The following is a 23,559-nucleotide window of genomic DNA, read 5'->3' on the forward strand; positions in this document are numbered from 1 at the left end:
TGCCCACTTGAAAGAATTTTGGAAATGCCTGTCTACAAGACGTCTGAATTTTGCTATATTGAGAACAGTCTCAGAGTCCTCTGGCTGAACATGGATAGGAAAGATGTCTACCCTGCAATGCATCTGAAAACAAGTGCCCACCTCTGCAACCTTTGGTGGAGGCAAGAAATGGCTATGACCATTTTTAAGCTGGCACACTTGGCTTTTCTGCATGTTCCCTTGGTCAGAGAGAAATGAACAGCCCACAACCTGCGTTTACAGCAATGTTCTTACACTCACAAAATACACGTTCAGATTTGAGGCTCCCATGCAGATTCCCCAGAGCCAGCAGTTCACCTGCATGGTGACAACCTGCAGCTGCTGGGGCTGGGTGAGCTCAGCCACAACCAGAGGACAGAAGGTTATGTGGAACCTTTTCTCTCACTTAGGTCAGACAAACATAACTCCCACTACGTGACTGTGCCTACGGTTCAATATCTCAGCTGATAACCACTGCTAAATATAGTACCAGCAGTTTCCCACATAACAAAACACACAATAGGCCTTTCAGACATTTATCTTTAAAATCTTTTTAAAGAGTTGCTGTACTAATGGAGCAGATAACAGACAACATCCTCCTACAGGTACACCTGCTCTTAATTCTGTCATTAAACTCATCTCAGATGACATACATGGAGTGGCAGGTTCAAACAAAGTTCAAACCCAGTAAACATGGAAGACAGAACACAAGAAAGGCAGCAAACATCTGGATAAGGCTTTGGTCAGGCTTGGCCCCAAGACATGGCTTGAGTTCCATGAAAGAGGCTGTGCATACTCTTTAAAGGGCATCTCTTCCCCTCCCCTTTTCAGAGCAGTGGTGCAAAGATAGTACCCAGGAGGGCTGTCTCCAGTATGGCTGTACTGCAACCCTTGAAGGCTGTGATGATTTGAAGAAGAAGAGCAAGGGAGGGCACTTCCTGGGACTGCACTGAGCCAGGAACAGTGGGCTGATGCAGCCCACTGGCGACTCTTTTGAGGTGGACTGAGTTTGAACTTCTCACTAGCAAGGTGCTGGCTCCATCAATGAAGTCAGTCATTTTAACTCTTCAGCCTTTAATGGCTCTTGGAGGGAAATGCAGTTACCTCTGCTGAACATGCATTTGACCAACAGGGTATTCTGTGCTGAGATGTAACTTTGCTTCTGTTGCATACCCCATTGCTTCTTCTCTGACCTCAGCAGACCTTGAGAACAGAACTCATCTCAGTTCTGCTACCTTTTTACAAATTTGAAGCCAGTTTTTTCTCTCCCCTGTCTTCTTTTCTGTATGTCTGGGCCCTGCAGCTATCCTCTAGTTTTTCTCCAACTAATCTTCAGCCTATCCCACAGTGATAAAGTCAGTAGTTACCATCACACAATCCACATGTTCACCAACAAAAAAATAGCTTTGTGAGACACAATGCAGATCAGTGCATCAGTAAGAAACTCCCCTGTGCTCTCAAGCCTCCTGTAAGGACTAAAACACTATTAATTCAAAGTCCCCTCAAAGACAATTACTGTGCAGGCTGAAATGCAGGACTTGAGCTGAATATTGAAAACTACTGCCTTTGGGTAGAAATACAGCAAAGCATTTCTGCAAACTTAAGTGACAACAAGAAGACATTGGTCCTGTCTAAATATATGTTTGCCACATTGCTGTTCCCCAATGTGGACTTCTCAATATTAAATAATACTTGAAAATAACCACCCAAAACTGAAAACATGAAGCACCAAACCAAAATGCAGGATACAGGATTGCAGAAGAACGTCCTCTATCACTGACTTCAAGACCCACTGTCTGAAATATAATCCTATTAATAAAACTGATATGGTTCCATCTAGCAACTAATTCAGGTTGTTTCACTGCCCTGGGCAGAAGAGTGTTTTCACAGTCTGCAAATTGCATAACACCATGTGGTAGAACCATGCTGGGAAGTGACCTGAGAATAGCAGACCTGAGTTTTAAGAGGAAGCCAGTCACTGTGGAGAGAAACAGACAAGGCACTACAGGGCAGTAGGAATGAGGACCTGATCTGAAAAACTGAAGAGATTGGGAGCTCAGGACAAGACCTCTAGATATAAACACGCCATAGCCATATTGAAAATTTAGTTTTCAATGACAGGTTAAAGAAACTACACAACAGCCTGTGTAAGTCTCTGGAAACAAACACCCCCGTTCAGATAATGAAAGGAGATTCTTAGAGTGAAAAGCACTCTGCAAAACAGCATTAAATGGGATGATGTGTTCTTTTCCTGGGTTAGACTACTGAATTTAGCATGAGTGAGAGATCATTACTGCCTCACCCTTATTCACACTTACAACTCCTTTTAACAATTCTGATGATCAAGGAGCTTGTTTAGTTGTTTCCAAGATATATGTTGCATTAAAAAAAGTGGAAGACAAATGTACCCATATCTACATTTCTGCTCTAATCCATCCTTTTACTCCAGGACACACTTACGTGAACCTGCAAGGACAGTAACTCTCCACAGCAACTTCTGTGCACCTACAATATTATCATTTTCCGATTCCTGGTATTGCTTTTGTGCACAAATGTCTCTTTGTAAGGAATCAATTTGCATAGGAAGAAATTTTCAAGGGAAGTTAGTTGCTTCCACCCCCTCATTTTTTTTAATGGCTCAGAGTCTCAAAAAAAACCAAAACAAAACAAAACAAAACAAAAAAAAACCAAAACAAAAAACCCAAACAAACAAACAAACAAACAAAAAAAAACCCCAAAAAACAAAAGAAGAGTAATCTTTAAAAGCTTTCCTAAAATAGAATTTAGTATTCTTTTCATTTCAGAATGAGGGCTAGACCTAGAAAGGGTAGGTCCCAGCACACAGTCCCACACTGCAGTTCTTGAGTTTCCCTTTGCACAGGAGGGCACAAGAGATATGTTACAATTGGCCACTAAAATTTGACCATATCTCCTAAGAGCTAATATTTCAGATGCAAATTCCATATCTAGATTAGGGTTCTTCCCTTCCCAGACTGACCTGTATTTGATCTCAGAACCATCTAGTTTCTGCTGTACCACCCCCAGCCTGGGAAGCAATGATATGAGACAACAGCAGTTAAAACTTGCTCCTCAAAGTAGGAGTGGAAAGGCCTTTCTTACCTGGGAATGCATTTATATCAATTACTGCATGCTGCCCAGTCTGGTTATTAATGATGATATCGATTCCAAAGAGGGAAACTCCCAGAGCTTGCCGCAGGGCTTTAGAGATTTCCCGGATGACGTCATCATTTGGCCGCTCAAATACTCCTTCGATTTTATCCAGCTAAAATGGAAAAAGACCCATTACTAATGGACTCTGGAACAGCCTTTTTAGTGGAAAGATTGATTTTCAGAAGTTTCCAGGTGCATTTCCACCAAATCTAATTGCAGAGAACCAGTGTCATGAAACCGAGAAAGATACCGAAGAGAAACTACTTTCGTAATTTAAAATCCTTCCTAAATTGGAAATTCATCTGCTCTAAAGCATCTAGTTCTTCCTCTTCACACTGGTGCAGCTATAGAAGCAAAGCAGTATAGGAATGAATGGAGCATCAGACTCATTATTTTAAGTACTAGATCTACACCTTAAAAAACATATACAGGTGGCATATTTAACCCTGTGCTGCAAAACCTCTGGCTATCATTATTTCAGTGTAGATCAAGGTCTCTCTTAAATGGTAACAGGATAGACTCCTGTTGTTAGTTTAATCTGAGTCATACAATACAACTCACCTGATATCTTAAGGGAAGAGCATACATTTATGTGGGTTCAAATTATTTTTTAAGTATTTATTAAAATGAGTGACTTAGGTTACTTATGAATGGAGGATGCAATTTTCTTTGCTTTTTAGACAGCATGTTACACAGCAGAAGTATGCTGTTATGCCTACAGAAGCAAGACTGGAATACATGTTTATATTAATGAGATGGCAGGTAAACCACATGACTCTTTAAGTCTGAAAGTAAATTTTTAGTAATGGCTTCTCCCTCAACATAACCACAGAAGGATTTATGACTAGCACAACTACAGTTTTAATATTTAGCATGCCTACCAGTGTTGCACGCAAAGTTCAAAATCAAATACAAAACTAGTCCCCAGCAGAGCTTGTGAAACAGAAAAGAATCCGAAGACTCAAGAGATTTAAAGGACCCAGTGCTGTAAAGTGACTTTCTCAGTAGCCAAGTGCCCGAGAACTTGTTAAGATTCATATATCCAAATCTTAGTAAAAGGACTGGTAATGCTAGCATGAAACTGTGCAGTGTGCTGGTACTGCTGGTCTTGAATGACATCCAGAAATGGTCCCATGGTCACAGCTTGGGCATGCTCACATGGCAGACAACTACTGGCCCTCTGTGGCCTTTGTGCCAACACAATTTCTATGCTTTAATTTTCACTGTTTGTCTTTCCTCACAGAACTGAGTCCTAGAAGAATGATTTATGCTTATCAATCTCTCTGGACAGTAAAAAGCCAGGTGTTTTGATTTAGAACCTCCTTCTTCCCTTTGCCTAGATTAGCTCTGGGTAGTTTGGGAAGCAGCACATCCCTGCTACAAGTTCTTCCTCACCGGAGCTCGGTAAGGAAAATCAGAGGGGGACACAGTCATGCTGGCTCGTGGTACCAAACAGACCTCAGCCTGCAACACAGAAGCAGACAGCTTGTGAAAGAGAGTCACTAGCTACTAACACTTCCATAAGAAAGGATTAGATAGGTTTCCAGCTGAACTACAGGGGGAAAAAACCAAGTGTACTTACTGCTGTTAAGACAGATGAGGACTCTGGTTTGGAAACATTGTGGCTGTTGAAAAATATTGATTCTCTGTCTGCAATTAAAAACAGGTTGTAAATAACTTTATACTGTAAAGAACAGTAGGTGGCAGTGCAGCCCCAAGAATCTCATCCTGGTCTCAACCATCCACCCCACCCACAGGGCTCTCCTGCCTGTTGGCACTTGGCTGCCTGCACAGGCAGGGACCTGCAGACAGATAACCCACGGTTCTTGGACCACACATAAATAGAACCACACACTGGGTAAACAGAAATCAGTTTTCCTTCCTTCACCAGAGCAAATTAACTAAGTTCAGTCAGATAATGAAGTTAATTTTTACTAATTTTCTATACTTAAAGTGACAGTTCCAAGGGGAAGGTGTGTGACAGAAGAGAGAAGCTGCAATCACTGTAGGTGATAGGCCAGAAGCACCCAGGGTACACTGAGAGCCCTGGGAACCTGGGCAGGGCACTGTGACCATGGCAGAAAGCAATACATTTTGTGGCCAGGACCTGTCCTTCTCTTGGAGGCACCACTGGAGTGCAGGAGACACTCTGAGGTGACAGAAGCCACTATCCTAACAGTTTATATGGGCACAGATTCTGGCCTACTTAATTTGATCAGGACATACACCAGACCTAAATGTAAATACAGGCACACACAGCTACAGACAAGATCTTCCACCAGCATCCTACTACACCTGTATTAACAAAATACATATTGGTGTGTGAAATGCAGTAGTGAGCATACATGGAGATACTAGGATTAGCCAAAAACACTAAGAAAAGTGACAAAAACCTGGCATTTGTTAATTCATCTCCTTTAGTTTGATCCCATCCTCACCTCCTGGATTTGTTCAGTTGCTATCAGATCATGCTTGCTCCCATCTATGTGCTACTAATTTTCTTATGCTTTTGGTGGGCCATAGAATGGAGTTCTCTGGAAAGAGCTTTTTCCATAAAAGAATTCTAAGTAATCTTTAATGAAAACACTTTAAGTGTTGCTGTCTAATGACATACAGAAGAATCACTCTCCTCACTGACAAATCCATTCCTCCTTCTCCCCAGCAGAGCTGATATCTACAAACCAAAGGACATTTCCCACCAAGATTTTCAACACTGGGCCTCACATGAAGAGGGGGGCTCATTTAGGGGAGAGCACAAGTGATCTTTAATTTAAAACACACACATATTCAAGGTAAAAATAGGGAGAGGAAGTGCTGAAATGATGGAATCCAGGAAATTCTCTCCAAAGCACATTTATAAACAAATTCCGGAACAAATGACACATGAACTTGCTGTGAAAGGAGAGAACTTCTCTCCCTCTCCTCCTTTCCACATGACATAAAGCAGTGTCTAACAGGTAAGACTCAGGTAACCATTGCATAAATATTTACTATATGAATGCCATTCGTACATATTCCAGAGCAGGTAAGTTATCTCCCTTTCTATTGAAATAATACAGAAGAGGAAACATGGTGTGTCCAAACCAGCTGCCTTCACTTCAGCAGTTTTTTCACAGATACTTTCTTTGGAGATGTTTCCTGCTGAGGCTGCAAGAACAGTTATTTTCTTTTAAATCAGTACAACGTACCTGAGATGCCTGCAGAGAAGTTCTTTAAAGATGGCCTTTTCACCACAGTGTAAGATTCCCCAACCACAAAAACTTTATAGAGCACAGCATTGTGATTGATGAAGCTCTGAATGACACAAGGGGGACGAACAGCTTTGAGGCCTTCCTGGTTGAAGATGATCGCCATCTGGAAACACACACACATGGTTGTGCAAAAGGCTGCAATACTTTCATGCTTACCCACACCTGACAAGCAACAAGGGGAACATCTCCTTTTCTGCATCTTGCTCTATTTCATTGTGTTTCATTTAACTGACACACTGCTCTGCAAACACCACTTGCAGTAAAGCTTTCATTTTCAATCAACATTTTCTTCACAGCACTTTGCAATTTCATTTGCTGCCTTTAGTTGGGAAACTAATGCAAGTGCAGGTACAACAAAGAGACAAAACACCTGACCAACACAGACAACAAAGTTTGTATTGAATACAAGCCTGTATCATGAGAACAGGAGGAACAGCTCTGTGCACTAATGACAAGAATTCTTCCCCACAGTTCTATTTCCCTTATTTGCTTCAACCAAGTTGCAACAGACTAAGCACCAGGGCTTCACCCACACCAGAAGACATTTCTCACTCTAGTAGTTCTTACTGCTAACAAATGCTGGCTTATCAATTTCCCTGCTTGGTTTCACCCCATTACTTTAAACAGATAGTCCTCTTGAAGGCACTGGAATAAATATGCTGAAAAGGAAGGCATTTATTGGGCTTTATGAATGATCAAATAATTGCACACATGCACAATAACTCAGTAGTTTAACGTTTTCTATGTTCAAGTCAACATATGCATTCAGTACCTACTTGCAGCTGATATTCTTGCTGTCTCTATTACACAGCATAGAGTGAATTTGCGAGTGGTAACATAGTGCAAGAAATTTTTTTAACAGACAGAATCATCCATCAAAATGATTCACAGCAACAACATCACACCTCATTTGTCTCTTACTGATGGCAAGAAATATTGCTCTCTTCTTCCTCTTGTGTGGATTGTTGGCATTATAGTGTCTACAGCATCACACTGGCAAGAACTGTGCTGTTCCTATAGTGTTCTCTTCCACTACTAGTTAATTAATTCCCACAAATAAGCATAAGATGAACAAGTTCAGCCTATTTTAGAAGTGTGGAAAGCCAGAATTTATCTTCTCAGCCTAACACTGACCTAGGCTATTGGAAGCTATGTGAAGCCTCTGCTCTGCAAAGCTCTGTGCTGGCAGCCCCATGGACTAGCACACAGCCCATATAAGCCATGTAAATCCTGTGGTGTTGCGTTATGCCGGTTCACTGCGATGTCTCATGGTTTTTAACATGCATGAATAGAGCTCCAAGAATTTGCTTGCAGGGTGCACTTGCTCTTTGTCATCTAGGACAGACCTGCTGTGTCTGGCAGTAACATGGGTACAATACTTGATATCATAATTTCCAAATAGCATTTCTCATTATAAATGCAGAGCTCTTCTGAAGGCAAAACAAAACATTTGCACCAAGAATTTTTAATGACAATGTCCATAAGGAATTCAGTCTCACAAAACATAGTGATTCTCTACCTTTTCCTTCTTGTCTGCTCAATGCTCAGAAAAAAATCTGGATACATTTCTTCAGGCTATGGGTCTCTCATGGCAGCTTTACCGAAGGTTAGTTATGTTCTGACCCACTGGCAGCCAGGAAGCACAACTTCCAGCCATCATCTCTGTTAAAGTTTAAAAAATGATGCTGGCAAACTGGGAGTCAAATGCTGAGCTGCTGAGGCCACTGCTAGTGCAGAGGCCATGTAGAACTAGGGACACCACAGAAAGGGTGACACCACCTCAGCTTGCACATGTACTCACAAGAGAAAAGTGGAGTCTGACAGCCTCAACTGGTGAACTCACACACTAAACCCAAACTCACGCACCAAACTTAAACTCAAGCCTGCACCTTCAGCTGTCCCTGTTAGCCAGTACTTGAACTTTCTTAACAGCCATCTTATGAAGAAAAGCAGGTTTCTGGTCAGTGCTCTAATTTCAGTGTCAGCCCTGTACTGGAAATACATCCACAAAAAGCGAAGTGATTTACCAAAAGCCAGACAAGGAGTCGTTAATAAAACAGGTAATTTCTTGCTTCTAGACCTATGCTCCATATTTTAGACAGATTGTGCTATAAGCAGGTATTTATCCTATGCTTCCTTTGTAATTATTGACCATAAGCAATTCCAAAACAGTTCCACTCTGATCATAAATATAGTTTTGGATTAGCCCTGAGAACTCAGCAACTCCAAAACAGACTACTGCTACTACTATGTAAAGTACTATGCAAGATTTCAGGCTTTTTCCAGGGGTCCTCCTAAGCTCTCGTCATTAGTTCCTGTGATAAACTGCAGACTATGGCTGTATTTTAGTCTATTTTTTGCTCTGGCAGGAGGCTTAGATGTGTCTGCACTGTATAAAAGAAGATCAAAGAAAGATTCATCAAGGGAATAAAGTCCAAGCCTAACATGACAAGTACTCAGAGGTTGATGTGTTTCAGTTTGCAGTTGCAGAGGAACTCTTGACAGAAAAATCAGCAGAAAAATTTGAGTATTAAATTCATTAACAATCTAGCACCCAAGTGTTCTCAGGAACAACAGCAAAAATTTATAGCAGCTGCTCCAGCAAACTAATAGGACTGTCTGTTGGCTTGTGAAATAAGCCAAGGTAAAGCCTGCCTAAAAAAATCTTACTGCCTTTTTTGCTGGTCAGTCAAGATTTCAGCCACAGCCATTCTGCTCATCTAGATTTACAATTTACTTCGAGACATTGCAGCAATGTCTCATAGTGCACATTTCAAGAGCAGCTGGGAAACCTGGACTGATGGCCACATTGTTAACAAAGGAAGCCAGGAGTATGGAGAGCCAGCAGCAAGGGCTGGATTCTCAAAACTGATCTGAAGTAAGCAGGAAGGCAGGAAGCGCAAATGGAAAAGAATTAAAACAGGACTCAACTCACTTAAATTTAGAGGAAGCTAATCTCATAGGTAATGCACTCATTCTGGGAATATACAACCATTTTAGCTGCAATTGCCTTACAGGAAGGCAGATAAGTTCTACCAGTCCTGCTCTCCCCACAGATCCCACAGTGTTATTACAACTGAACATTGCCTGGAAACCATCTCTATTTGTTACTCCCTTCCCCCTCAAGGAAAGGAGCCAGCTGCTCCATCTGAAGCACAAACCCACTTCTCAGCTGTACCACATACATATTAGAAAAGTAATTTTCTGGGACAGAAACTTTATTTAGTGACTTCTTACCAAAGGAGTGACTGCAGGAGATTTCTTGGACAAAGCTGACTGGAGACTACAAACTGCTAGAAGCAACAATATGATGGAAGGTAGAAACTGCTAAATACAGCTTGCACGATTCAAGTCATAATTAGCTTAATTTTATTTTTTTTAAAAAATAATGGTGCAATTAAACATGAGGGAGAGGTGGGGAAGAAAGGTTGTTTAGGCATAGCCCTCTTCCTACCAACTACAGGATTGGAAATCACTAGCCAAACCACCACAGGGGGAGTGGGGGACAGGACACAACTGGAAGCAGATGAATAATACTGCAAAAATCTTTAACTCACCTCATGCGAGTTGGTTCCATGGGCCACTCTAGTTTTACAAACTGGGTAAATAAAAAAGAAAAGACAATTCACCACTGAAACAGAACACACACCCTTTATAATCCTGTTCCCACCCACACATGCAAACACTGGAGTCCACCAGACCAAGGCATTGACTGTAGCAGACACCAGTGACAGTCTTTGCTTGAACAGTGTCCTCAATCACTGCAGAACTTGGCTTGCTCCAAGCTCTACTCTCTCAATTCCTCCCTGTAACTAAGGTGCAAGCACAGATCTTTGTTAGGACTGGACAGAGTTGTAAAGCATCAGCTAAGAAGTTAATACTAGTATTAGGATTGTCATCCTGCCTACTCAGAGAGCATTTTCACAACTATATAATTTTTTTTTCTGAGGCTAGAGCTACTTTACAAGTACCACAAAACACTGGTGTCCTTAAAACAAAGAAACTGGGACACAGTCAAAATCAACTTATTTTCTTACCTCCCTGTTTTCAGGGAAGAGCAGAAAATGTAACGGGCTGAACCAAACTAAGATATAATTTATTTTTCACAGGCAATCATAGAGGAGGACAGAAATAGGCAGAAAGCCTAGCAGTTTTTATTTCTCCTTCTCATTTATCTGCTCTGTATATCCTGATTCTCACCTCCATCCTGATTAAGAGGAGGAATAAAACCAGTGAGAGGAAATAAACAACATACTCCTTCTACTATCAGGCCAGAGAAGAGCTGAAGACCCTAGGGCCCACACAATGACTAAGGCTGATGTTACTTATGTGTTAAGGAGAGGACATGAAAACTTGCAAGTAGTGAGGGGGTGGATAGGACAAGACTTCTTTGCAGGTTGTTGGAAGAATCAAATTACCAGGCAAGAGGACAGGGAGCTATGGAAGAGAGATAACCTGCACTAGAGTCCAAAATAACTTGGCAACTTGAAATTTTACAAAATGGTTTATGATGTCTCACAGACATGTGCTCTAGAGAGCTGGATCAATTTTAAGAAAAATAAAAACAGACACAGGAAAATAAAAAAACACTCCCAGAGTATCAAGGTGTATTAATTTTCAGAGCTATTTTGTAGTTTCATCATCATTTAGTGGATTTGATTCAGACCTCCTCAATATGTGCTGCTGACTACTGAGGACTAGTCAGTCTGCACTGAGGGCACATTGTGAAGAGGAGGGCAAGGCCATTCCATGGAATTTAAAGTACTGCTTCACAACCTATCTTCAGGAGACCTGCCTCATTTGGGACAGTGGTGGCAGGGAGGGCAAAACATGCTTTTTCCACACGACTTTACCTCTGAACCTTATAAAGGAGGGAAGCACCAAGGGAACAAACACCAACTAATGATCCTGCTCACTTTATACTGCAAGGAATCAAATAAAGGAACCCATTAAAGCAGAAGTCCTGCAATGAAACTTGCTACAAAGCACAAACAGTTCATAGCAGCTGTTTGAGCTGTGGGCCCTTGGAGTCTGTTATCTGTTAACCCTCTTTTTTTTTACCCTCTAAGATTATATTTGTACCATGGACCAGGGAAGGGGAGAGGTGGGTAAAAAAAGAGGACAATCAACAAGGCAGTGATTTTCTCAAGAAAAAAATGAATGCAGCTGGCAGGAGAAACATCTTGTACAAGTTCAGGGCAAAAGGCTAACTTTGTTAGAACTATTAGCATTTCCCAGGAAGGCATGTTTACTGTAGCAAGGTGTTGAAAGTAAGGAACATCAATAAAAGGAAAAGGAAAAGATGATAGGGAGGGGATTTGTTCTACATTCCAAGCAGACTGCATCAGAGAATTTGTTTCAGGAAAGTTTTAATATCCTTGACACTTTTGGAAGTGAAACCCACACTCCTACAATGTTGGCTATCTTTTGGGGGGTGCATGTGCAGCATTTAGAACCCACTAGAAGTACCAAAGAAAATCTAATGTACATACTGAATGGGAATGCCAATCCATTCTTCTCTATAAGCTTCAAGGTATCTTCTCCACAGGCACTTGTCAGCTCCATAAAAGGTGGTGAACAGATCCTCTCATCTGCAAGAAAATAAAAAGACTCAGATGAAGATGAGGGGTTTAGCTCCTCAGCTGCAACATTACCAGCTCTCTCCATACTAACTACTTCTTAATAGTCAACTTATATTAAAGCACCCAAAAGGTGGAAACATTTCAGAAGATGAAAAGCTCAATTTTCATACAATCTAAATGGCAATATAAAGCCAGTATTTTCATAGGCAGTAGAAATGATCACCTGCTTAGGAACACACTGCACAAGGCTTAGCCCATGAGGTAAAAGGCAACTAGGATCTTTTTATGCCTTTGAGCATAATTTTCTAAAGCATTTTAAAAAAACCCGAATGGTCTGCAAATGTGACTAGAATAGGCAATCTCACAAAGCCATATCCTCCTGTAGGGCTCCTCAGGTGTAAGATTCCAGTGTGTATTTACTTCAGACAAGGTGCCAGAACATACTGCTGTTCTCTGGGATGGCTCTGCCATGAAAGCAGTCGGTCTGGCAAAGCCATTCAGAGCATGTCAGAGATGTTTAGACATCATCATGTCAAGACTGCTCAGCAAGTTCTGGGTAAAGAGAAGAATCATGGGAACCATGGTAAAATTTAATGGAGGAGGTCTGCTCCAGAGTGTTTCTGCCAATGCTGTGCTTGTTCACATGGGGTTGTGGGAAGGCTGGAGTCAAAAACCAGCCCTCTTAATGACTCCGTAAGTTGACTTGCTCTTCCTGTTCACTGTAGGAGAACTGAGATTCCCCTGGGAATGCAGCAGGAAAGGCAGAAACTACTGTAGGACTTGCTCATAAATTGCTTAAGAGGGCTGGGTTGCAATCTGAAGTGTACAGAGAACCTTGGCTTCAGCCACAGCTCTGAGACAGGTCAGCAGGGCTGCAGGTTTTCAGACAAGCTGTGTGCACGTTGACAAAATTGACTAAGTCAAATCAAGGACATCACACAAGTATGAATGACTATTTAAATTACCTCCTCAGTGAGCACACCCTTTAAAAAGTACTACTTTAATGGAGTTTGAGCTGTGGTCAGGTTAACTTGGGAGCCACAAATGAGTTATAACTTGAGCTGCACAGTACTGAACACAATTCAGAACAGGTCTGTCAAGACTTGCTTTTTAGACTTATTTCAAGAGAAAAAGGATGACGCCTTCCTCCAAGAAGCAACTGGAGACAAACACAAATGGTGGGAGCAACTGCATCTGGCAAACTTAAGTCACAGGTTTGTATCAACCAGCAACTTGTCTTAAAAATAAGCAAAGCATGGAAGAATTGAAACAAGTGGAGGCCATGCTGTGCAGATGGTGCAGAAACTGAAAAGTACATGTGAACTAAAACCCCAGCAAAACTAAACATAACTCTGAGACAGACATGCATTCATAAATCCCTTTATAAACATTGTTTGGAATAATACTTTTCACTTCATTGTAAGTACATCTATAAAGAAAACTGAATCACTGAAAGTAACAGAGAAGCAAAACTCTCTATATTTTGGTACACATATCTCAATACATCCCCAAACTTTTGGAATATCTGAGAACTCTGTTCATTAGCAGTGTTGTCACTACAAGAAGTTTTCTGAGAAAAGGCTATTTTCATAGATTCTAAAAAGAGCAGAAAGACTGATGCTTTGAGGTCAACCTCTACAAAACTAAACAAAACATCCCAGATTTCAAAGCTTTCAATTTGCTGCTATGAAAACAGAAAGCAGCATCCAAAAGTGACAGGTACTGTAATATTTACAAGCCCTTGCCAGAGTGAAAGTTCCTTAGTTGGATGAATTTAGGGAATAAGATTTAGTTTACAGATACTTGGGAACAACTTTGGCTTGGCAGCTCTCCCACCCACATGCTGAAGGCTCACAAATAACTTTGCCTTCAGAGTGCAGATGCAGAGGAATGCATGGTTCCATCTCAGTTCCCTCTGTTTCTCTCTCATGCAAACAGGAAAGGGAGACAGGGAGGATCCAGTGTTCCTGCTGACTACATGACACTTGCATGGGGAGATGAAGGAAGGGGCAAACAGTAATTTCTTTGACTTTGTATTTAGAAAGGATCACCTGGATCAACAAAAAGTAGCAGAGAAGACTCTTAGCATCTCAAAGTGCTCCTGCTGAGTTTGCATAGCACTGGCATTTTCTCTATCAAGAAGGCAATTCTAGCCCACTGAGACCTCTAAAACAGACCATTAATTCACAGCCAGTCCTGAGGACAAATGAATCCTCACTCAACACAAGATTTCAGTAGAGCCTACAGCTAGAAAACTGCTGCTCTGAGTTTAACTACACACACTGAAATCCTAAAGATAGCTGCAAGTTAAAATAAAAAGTCCTCCAGCAATCATCCTCTCCTCCTTCCCAGGGTGGCAAACACATGCTAAACTTTCTCTCATCATCCAGTTCCCGCTATCAGAATGACAGCAGTCTCTGCACACCTCACTCAATGGCTGAGAGTCAATTCAAAACTGATTTACATCAGCTTGGCACTACACCATGCAACCCACACAGAGCAAATGACCCCCAGTGGTACACTGAGCCTTCCCCCCCTCCTGCTGAGTAATCTGCTTTAGTGTGGACTTACTGAGCTGTGGTCAGGTGCTGGACTCTTGGCACTGTCACCACTTCTTTGCAAACCAGCAGCGACAAGACACCATGGGAAACCATTGCCAAAAAGAACAATAAATATTCACAAACAAGTAAACATAACAGTCGAGAAATGAGAAGGGCATCATGATTCTGGCTCCACTGCTGCCCCTTTGTACTGATGCTCCAGCCTAACCCTTCAGTCTAAAACCAAGCACTATTCTCATTTGCACCTGAGAGCCCAGTGTGAACAAAGCACTTTAATAAAAGCAGTCTGAGAACTACTATAGCATGAGGCCACAGCCATGCCACCCCTCCTGGCAGCTTCACTGGCCATACAGCCCTAGCAGAAGTGACTCTGTCAGGACACAGACATGATAAAACCCAGAACCTGTGCATGGAGCTGGTACTGTTGCTTTTTAACCATCAGTACTCAGCTCTGTGCTGCGCTGCTGAGTGGAAGAGTCTTCTAAAACATCAAGTTTGGAAAAACCTCTGCCTCATCTTCCACCCTTGGCTATGCACAAGTGACCTTAAATTCCAAGAGATTATTATGTATTCAGTTTCTGATCTTTTCACTTTGTATCTGAAACTAAAAATCTGGCACTCCCTCTCTCCCTTTGGGTGCATACGCGGCATCACAAAATAAGCAGATGACCACAATTACTAGCCCTATCTTCCTTCATGCAGGCTGTGCTGGACTGAAGATATCAGCAGGAAAAGTCTGTCCATAAGTCTACAGACTGCTGTGAATTAAGATTTTGTACACTGCTATAGTGCACATTTAGAGAATGATATTTCTTTATTTTCTAAGCACCTGGTTGTCTCTGAGAGTCCTGCCTTTGAAATAATGGGCACAACTCCAGGTGAACCTTGTCAGGTCCAGAAGTGCCAACTTAACAGCAACAAGGAAAGATTCTTCAGATTAGAGTGTTCAGCTTTCACTTCAGACAAATACCAAAAGTATCTGTAGCACTTTTGTTGTTAAAAACAACATATTATAATTAAATTTAAAAGTAAAAATTCTGTCACTCTGTTCCTCCTCCATCTTTGTCCTCATTTTTATTGCATGCCTTAGCACAAACTTTGTGGTATCTGTTTTTCATATTTGCCTTTAGCTATTCTCCCTTTTATTCAAGATTATTTGATCTCAGAGGGAGTTCTCTCTTTCTCTCTTCTGTTTCTTATGTTCTGTATTTTTTCTCACTCCCATCCCTATCTCTCATCTAGGCTGTTAATTTTTCAACCATTATTTCTGTTCTTTCAGTGCTTCCTACACTTTATCCCTCCTATCACCTCTGAATGGAGGTCATGGCTGGAGGGATCACGTTCATTGCAAGTGCAGGGGGAGTGTTTGCAGTGCCTGAGGACAGCAAGGAGCTGGCACTAACAGGTGACAGGCAGCAATCACAGTAGCAGGGCTGGCACAGCCTGCTGTGGGGTGAGCTGTGTCAGAGTGCAGTTCCATTCCCATGGAGCAACAACATCATTATGAGGGCTTGACTGATGAGGGCCAGTTTACAGGATGAGTAACACAGCTAACCAACAACAGAGAGGTGAAAGAGCACCCAAACCAGGGTGTCGGTGCCAGCAGGGGATTATTCCAGATGAAGTTCAACAACAGTGACAGCAGCAATGGGATGTGAAGATGGGGAAGATGCAGACTAAAAACTGGCTGGGGAAAAGTAATTTCTGGCAGTGAGAATTGGTGGAATTCTTTGTGCTCAGGACTTGCTTTAGTAAGAAATGCTGAGTAATGCTTCTCTACTCAGGGCACCTGGTGGCCTGCAGACAGCCTGCCAAACAGTCACAGGATACCCAAACCTCCAGGAGAAGGCACAAGAAGCCAAACACTCAACATATACTCCCATTCAGTAGCTAGGCAAAATGGATAGAGGAAAAATAAGAGTAATACATGGCTGCTCCCAGCTGAACCAAGTTTTAAAAATAAATTGAAACCACTGGGACAGGGCTGTACAGGACAGTCCTGGGATGGTTTCTGATAAGGGTAAATACCGTATATAAAAGTCACCTTATAAAAGGTAATACCTTATACCTTATATAAAAGTTTGAGGAGTACCAACACAGAGGGTAGCTGTGGATGACTGTGGGGAAAAAATAAACCATGAGAGAAGAAAAATCTATTTGGATTTCTTTGGTCCTTATGATTTTGGACAGGTAAGAAAACAAATAATAGATTACAGATTCAATGTCCTGCATTCATAGATAAACAAACTATATTTTTTTGTCTTCAGAAAAAGAGTTTAAAGAGAATTTATGGTCATCTGTGAGAATAGCTCAAAACCTGTGTCTAGAAAAGAAATACAATGAGAAAGCCATTGCCTATTAAATTTCAGATTTACTGTCTAAACATGTTTCCCTACCTCATAATTCACCTTCCTTCACCTAGCCTAGGGATTAGGAAGTGCAGCAGACAGGCTGAAAAAAACAGTATTTATTCTCAGCACCACCAACCTCTTTCCACAATACCACAATGCAGTCAACAAACACAGTGGAACACTGAACTTCCATTTATGAAGTGGGGAGCTCCCCTTGGCCAGGCAGGGCTTTATGGAGATAGTTTAAGGAATTCCAGGAAAAAGACTTTTTGATGCTACTGGGGTCATTACAGTAGCTGAACGAACTACCTGTTAGAGGCTTCAGTCTGAGCATCATCAACCAAAATCCTGAGAGTGTTACTGGAAAAACATACACCAGAAGGTGTTTACTGATGAATATAATATCTTTTGCCCAGGCTCAATACTTATCATTAGCAGTGCCTTCTTTGTTTACACACAGAAGGTAAAAGACACAACAAATGAGGGGCATGCTGAGGACAGGGAAAGGTAAAATAAGCTGGTACAGTAAATTTTTGAAACAGGTGGAAGGAAGATACAGTTTGTCAAAGGAGCACAAGAGGAGGCCTGGAGTCCCCCAGGTGTGCAACAGACTTGGCACCCCTATATCCTTTAATTCTGCCTTTCCATTCCAAAAAGAGCACAGCTTGTGCCTGAGTTGCTCTCTGTGCCTGGAAAGGCTGTCAGTGTTATTCCTGAAAAGACTGGGTACATGACCTCCACATCCTACAATGCAGTACACAGAAAAGTGCCAAAGCTGCTTTGAAAAGTCTTTAACATCCTAAAGAAAAGCAAAAAATCATCCATGTCAAAATTAGGACTGGCTCGACATCTAACACTCATGGAGCAAATGTTAAGCCTTAAACTATCAGAAAGATTTACAGCAGGTGGGAATAAACTCTAAACTTCCTACTTTGTTTAAAAAAGCCACTCTTTAACAGAATAGTTTGCACTGTGATTTGAAAACATTTAAGACTCTTTAAAAATAAATATATTTTCAGTAAACTGTGGTTCACTGTAGCTTATATCAACCTGTGGCACTCTACTCCTGTGGGAATAGAGAGGATACACAGCCAGGGCAATGTCTTTTCCTCCTAATACAATAAGGGGAGGAAATCTGAATTTCCAGCTCACCCCTTGCTACTGAGTTCACTTTCAACCAAAAAACCCAACCACACAGAGAATTTAAGAATGCAGCTAAATCTTATCTCAAAGGTATTGCAAACCACTACATGACAGAGTGTTTTGCCCTTTGAATCCCTTTATTGACTGTACACTTACAGCTTTGGACTGTAAGTTCGGCTAAGGTCAAAAGTTGCTACATCAAGGAGTCAGTCAAGCAAAGCCAACCCCAACTTCACAGCAGCCCAGTCCCTGTGAACTGGAAGAACCCCTTCTTCACTCCTCCCTCTAGTAGATAATTTTTCAGTTGAAGCTTCATAAACCTAAAAACTTTATTCATAAACCCCACAACTTTAACAGGTTTATTTCAACACTTTCATGCTGTATTAAAGATACTCTCAAGTTGTTTTCCCTTCCCCTCAGAAATGCATGTGCGTGAGGAATATTGCCAGAACAGATTTAGTTCAAACATATGTTGATCTATACTCATCACTGAAAAAAAAAACCGCATATATGAATATCCATGTGTTTGCATCTCACTCTTTAAGTCTCTGAGGGGAAAATTCCAGTTTTAAGGGTAAAGCAGCTGTATCTGGGGAGCTTTTGGCAACACATTCCAAAGACACAAGAGGGCAGAGCAGACTCAGCTTTCAGGGCACAATTTTAAGCTTAACCTAGCTTGACACACAAGAGCTGCACAGCTCTGAGTACCTGTGTTAAATGGAACATCTGCAGAGCAACAGTCTTGGTTTTTAAAAAAGTAGTGATTTTGAAGCATCTGGGCAGAGAGTGAGGAAATCTCACAACTGAATATAAATATGAAACTATTCAAAAGCATTCACAATAACTTGTCATTTCCATGCAATTTAGGAGTGCTAATTATGGGTTTTGAACATGATGAAATCAGTTTAGACTCAAGAGAAAGTATAAACCATAAAGAAGAAATAAAGGCAAAGGTCACAGTAAAGCCAGCCTGATGGACATTTTTCTCCCAGATGAACTCTTCCTCAGAGACAACCACTGCACAAAGCTATGGTCTGTATCAGATCCTCCTTTACTTTTAGCTCTAGACTTACATCTTATGCCCACTTTCCTTAATGAGCAGAATCTTTCTGATTCCTGAGAGAGGAATTCACGTCATCCTGTAGGTGCTCAGGCTGAAAGAGGCAGGTTTTGCAGAAAAGCATTCTGCTCACTGGTGCTGTTGGAGCCTTGCAGGCACCCAACAGCAGAGGAGCACAGCTACAAACGTGTCTTCAGTTAAAACAGACCTGTGGTGAACAGTCATTGACTCAGCCTGATAAAGTGTGCTCACGATCATGTAACAGTTTAAGTGGTGAAACGTTATTTTCATTCAGGAGTAAAGGCTGGGAGATGGATGTTCATCATCAAATAGTCTCATTTTTCAGCAGGTAAATGGGGTTACCCACCACCTTGCTAATGCAAGGAACAAGAAGCTCTGCAGTTGAATTTAAAAAAAACCAAGCACACTTCACCACAGAAAAAGGAGACAAAAGAACTAGCTGTCCAGGAGAAGGACATAAACCTTCTGGTGCTTCTTAGGCTCTTTATAGATAAGAGCGTTAGACAAAACTCTTTTATAAGTAATGAAGAAGGGTGGAAAAAACCTGCTAGAACAGCTTTTGTTGAAACAGTAACATTTATAGCATTGAACCTGTATAAAAACTTGGGGACTAATTTTACAGACAGGAGTGTTCCAATGTTATAGAAATAATGAAAGTAATTTTCCTCATCAAGGAAAGAAATGAAAGGGATTATTTGGCAAATCCAAAGAAGTCTTTTCTGCATTTTTACCCCAATAATGTTCTGCTCAGAACACTGGCATTGAAAGTATTGGTATCTGCAAAACTCCAAAGGCATTTCAAGAAGACAGACTATGCAAAATATACTCTGCATGTCTGCTCTACATTAAAATGCAAATGTCAGATTCCGTGTGAATACCTGATTAAAACCACCTCTACTGTCTCTAAACAGCAATGTGTATCTGCTGTTTTATATGCTTGCCTATGTATTTTGAACACAGGAATTATACTTAGCATTGCCATTTTCAAGTGGCAAATGTGCCCAATTTTAGTATTCTTACCAGCACAGACAACCCTATTGTGTAGAATGATAAAGGAATCTCAGAACCAAGTGTCAGTGTCCAAATACGACCTTTTCCCATTAAACACAGAAGGTATATAATGGCCCAGACACAGGATTTTTTATGTTTCCTCTCCCAAATACTGAGATAAGACATTTCTTAGATTAGTACAAAACCATTTCCAAGCTGAATTTCTGCTTGCAAATTACACAGCTCCAGGACAGGATCTGCTGGGATGTTGGTTTGCATCTCCCTGGCCTAGGTGGTAGATAGGAATAGACAGTGGTGTGCACTTCCCTGTACACACCTTGTACACACCTGAGTCACATGAGAAATTGATGGCAGAGAGAGCACCAGTTTGCTCCACATAATGCTCATCAGATGCTCATCATTCCCAGGAATCTATGGTAAGCTGTGAAGACCCAGTGCTGAACTCCTTACTCAATTTATTTGTATGTAACTCTACTCACTTTAACCAGTTAGTTCCTCTCAGTTGAAGAATCAGTCTTTCCTTATATTATACAGAGTATGTTGTCTAATAAAATAGAAAATGCATTCATGGCAGGGGCCATGATGGCAGACATGATGCAGACAGCTTTTTCTTGTCTGTGATGGAGTTCATTTGAAGATATTAGAGTACCCAGATGAGTAGAGTCCACTGAAGCTCTTTATATCTCTAAGAGGGTTGATGGCCCTTAACAAGATCAGTTTAATGAGCTTTTGGAAGATAAATCCTGGGAGACAGTACACAATGCATGTCTCAGGCTTTCAGCAAACACAACTTCCAATCTACATATGCTGTGTCAGAGGCAAAGCAGCAGCCCACAAGGAGTGCAAAATAGTGACAAAATTCCCTCCAAGGTAAAGGTATCCCAGGGACACACTGGAATCATTCAATGCTTAGTTCAAGCCCCCATAGTATAGCAAGACTCCTGCAGCACCTGTACCCCAGCCTGAGCCAGAGAGAAACATGGCCTCTGGCTCCTGTTCCAAACCATACCAGCAATGACAGAGGAAATGTGAAAAAATAACTGCTTTTTATTACTTTACCAGCCCACATGTATGTGAACACAAAGTGCAAGAGTTTACATATAGATCTAGAAAACACAGCAGGATCTTAGGATACCACTGAATAACAGGAGAGGCACATTGCTGTCACTGCACCTGAGCAGGGCTGACAGCCAGCCCTGTGCCGAGGTACCCCTCCTGTCACCTGTGTTGGGAGGCCATCTCTGTGTTTTGAGGCCAAACATTTGCCAGAGATTTGGTGACCACTGATTTTGTTTGAGTTCCTTTATGTAAAGCAGCCACTCAAAGCATGACTACACTGTAATAATAACTGCAATGCAGTTCTTCCCATGTCACGGGTGAAATGCAAGAACGTGGCATTTCAGTAACACCAGTGGAAAGAACTGTTTGCAGATACCTAAGCAGAGACTTAACTATCAACTCAACAACACAAGCAAATGACCATGGTCCCAAGTTTGTATGTAACATGGGAAAAAAGAAGCTAATGCCCTGCCCTAATACTGTCCTTGCATAGGTTAGCAAACTTCTCTAGTGCATGTGGGACTTCTATACTGCTCACCATTCAGAGCTTGCACTTTGTGCCATGGAAGGAAAACACTCAAATAAACAGGCTTTTTATTCTGAAACATTTTGTATTTTCAATTGAAGATCATATAGACAATCCTACAGCACTTTGGAAAAATGTAACTGAAACACTGGTTCTGGCCTTAAAGGATTCTGCTCTGCACTTGTTTGCAATGCTTTAATGGAGTAGGGCACACCAACCAAGGCTGCTGCCTACTACAGAGAATGGTACAATTTGATGATTTTTCCCAAGTGAGGTGGATTGAGCCCACTCCAAATCAATGAGAAAAAATAGCTGCTGAGACAAACAAGCTATGAGTATTTTAAACATCAGAAAGAAAAAGACCTTTCTACATGGGAAAGCTTTGTTAGTGTATATTTTTCTGTTCTAATTATGTTAGTATAACTATAGCAAAGGAATGCACACACACCATGTTGTTTACATTGGATTAGTTTCTGTTACTAAAGTTTCAGACAGCCCTATAAATATTAAGCTATTAGAGAGTGTCCAAAGGAGGGCAGTGAGGATGGTGAAGGGCCCTGAGGGGAAGCTGTGTGAGGAGTGGCTGAGGTCACTTGGTCTGGTCAGCCTGGGGGAGACTGGGGGGAGACCCCACTGCAGTTACAACTTCCTTGTGAGGGGAAGAGGAGGGGCAGACACTGATCTCCTCTCTCTTGAGACCAGTGACAGGATTCAGGGAATGGACTGAAGTTGTGTCAGGAAAGGTTTAGGATGGATATTAGAAAAAGGTTTTCACCCTGTGTGGCTGAACACTGGAACAGGCACTCCAGGGAAGTGGTCACAGCACCAAACCTGAGAGAATTCAAGAAGTGTTTGGACAATGCTCTCAAGCATATAGTGTGACTCTCGGGGATGGTGCTGTGCCATCGAATTGGACTCAATGATCCTTATGGGTCCCTTCCAACTCAGCATATTCTGTGATCTTTTTTCATAAACAACTGCAAAGCACTCCAGGTAGATATCCCACACCAGAACCCAATACTCATCAAAATATTTGGCAATACCTGTGAGAAATTATTGGGGGGCAAGGACCAGCAGTCCTTACCTACTACCCTGAAACCATGTAGGTATAGGAAGCTGACACTATTTCCTTGTTGCTGACAGGCTGCCAGGAGAAAATCCTGTATTGCATGATTCTCTCTGGCATCATGGAGAAGAGGTAACGGCTGCTGAATTGGAAGGGGCATGTGCCCAAGTTTGGTATTTCTGTGGATGTCATCTGCTAAGACGCCAGACTTCCAGCAGAATCCAGGACAAAGTGGTTTCTATTTCTGTTTTCTCTGGCAATGTAAGATTAGGTCTTTGGCTGCATCTTTGGTGCAGTGTCTGTGTCCCTGGTTTGACACTGGTCATGTCAAGCAGCTAGCAGCAGCCAGAAGCCATTTATTACATGAAAACTTCAGTGCTTCAAAGCAGCAATTCCAGCACTTGATCTCCTTCAATAACACCTGGGAGGGAGGGAGATGGCAATAAAAATACTGAGGGATTAAAGACAACTCCACCAGAATGGAGTCCTTGACTGATGTGCCAGCACACATGGCAGGACAAGGAGCCTCCTGAGTCTGGCTCTGAGCTCCAAAAGTTGTGTGGCAGTGAATAATCATGACAGAAAGGGCTGTCATCTCACATGGCTCCAGCCAACTTGTTTCTGCAAGCTGTCTATGCACCAACAAAGCCAATGGAAACAGGCACATTTGGACAGTGATTTTACCTTATACATTCAGCAGTTTCAAACTAGTACCTTCTGGACAAATCTATCTCTACCC

The 23,559-nt window shown here is 41.7% G+C and overlaps 1 protein-coding gene across 4 annotated transcripts in view; it reads right to left on the reverse strand.

Moving 5' to 3' along the window:
- Nucleotides 1–23,559, reverse strand: part of ITPK1 (inositol-tetrakisphosphate 1-kinase) — a 139,007-nt gene that overhangs the window by 8,829 nt on the left and 106,619 nt on the right. For all 4 annotated transcript variants that reach the window (XM_021541319.3, XM_085582303.1, XM_085582302.1 and 1 more), the window contains 5 exons: nt 11,933–12,031; nt 9,998–10,038; nt 6,378–6,543; nt 4,772–4,839; nt 3,139–3,301 (listed from right to left, as the gene is read on the reverse strand). In XM_021541319.3, the coding sequence (XP_021396994.1) occupies nt 3,139–3,301; nt 4,772–4,839; nt 6,378–6,543; nt 9,998–10,038; nt 11,933–12,031 (537 nt within the window). The remainder of the gene's footprint in view (nt 1–3,138; nt 3,302–4,771; nt 4,840–6,377; nt 6,544–9,997; nt 10,039–11,932; nt 12,032–23,559) is intronic.

The sequence above is a fragment of the Lonchura striata genome, chromosome 5 (assembly GCF_050655825.1).
Source record: "Lonchura striata isolate lonStrDom1 chromosome 5, ASM5065582v1, whole genome shotgun sequence".
Taxonomy (NCBI): Eukaryota; Metazoa; Chordata; class Aves; order Passeriformes; family Estrildidae; genus Lonchura; species Lonchura striata.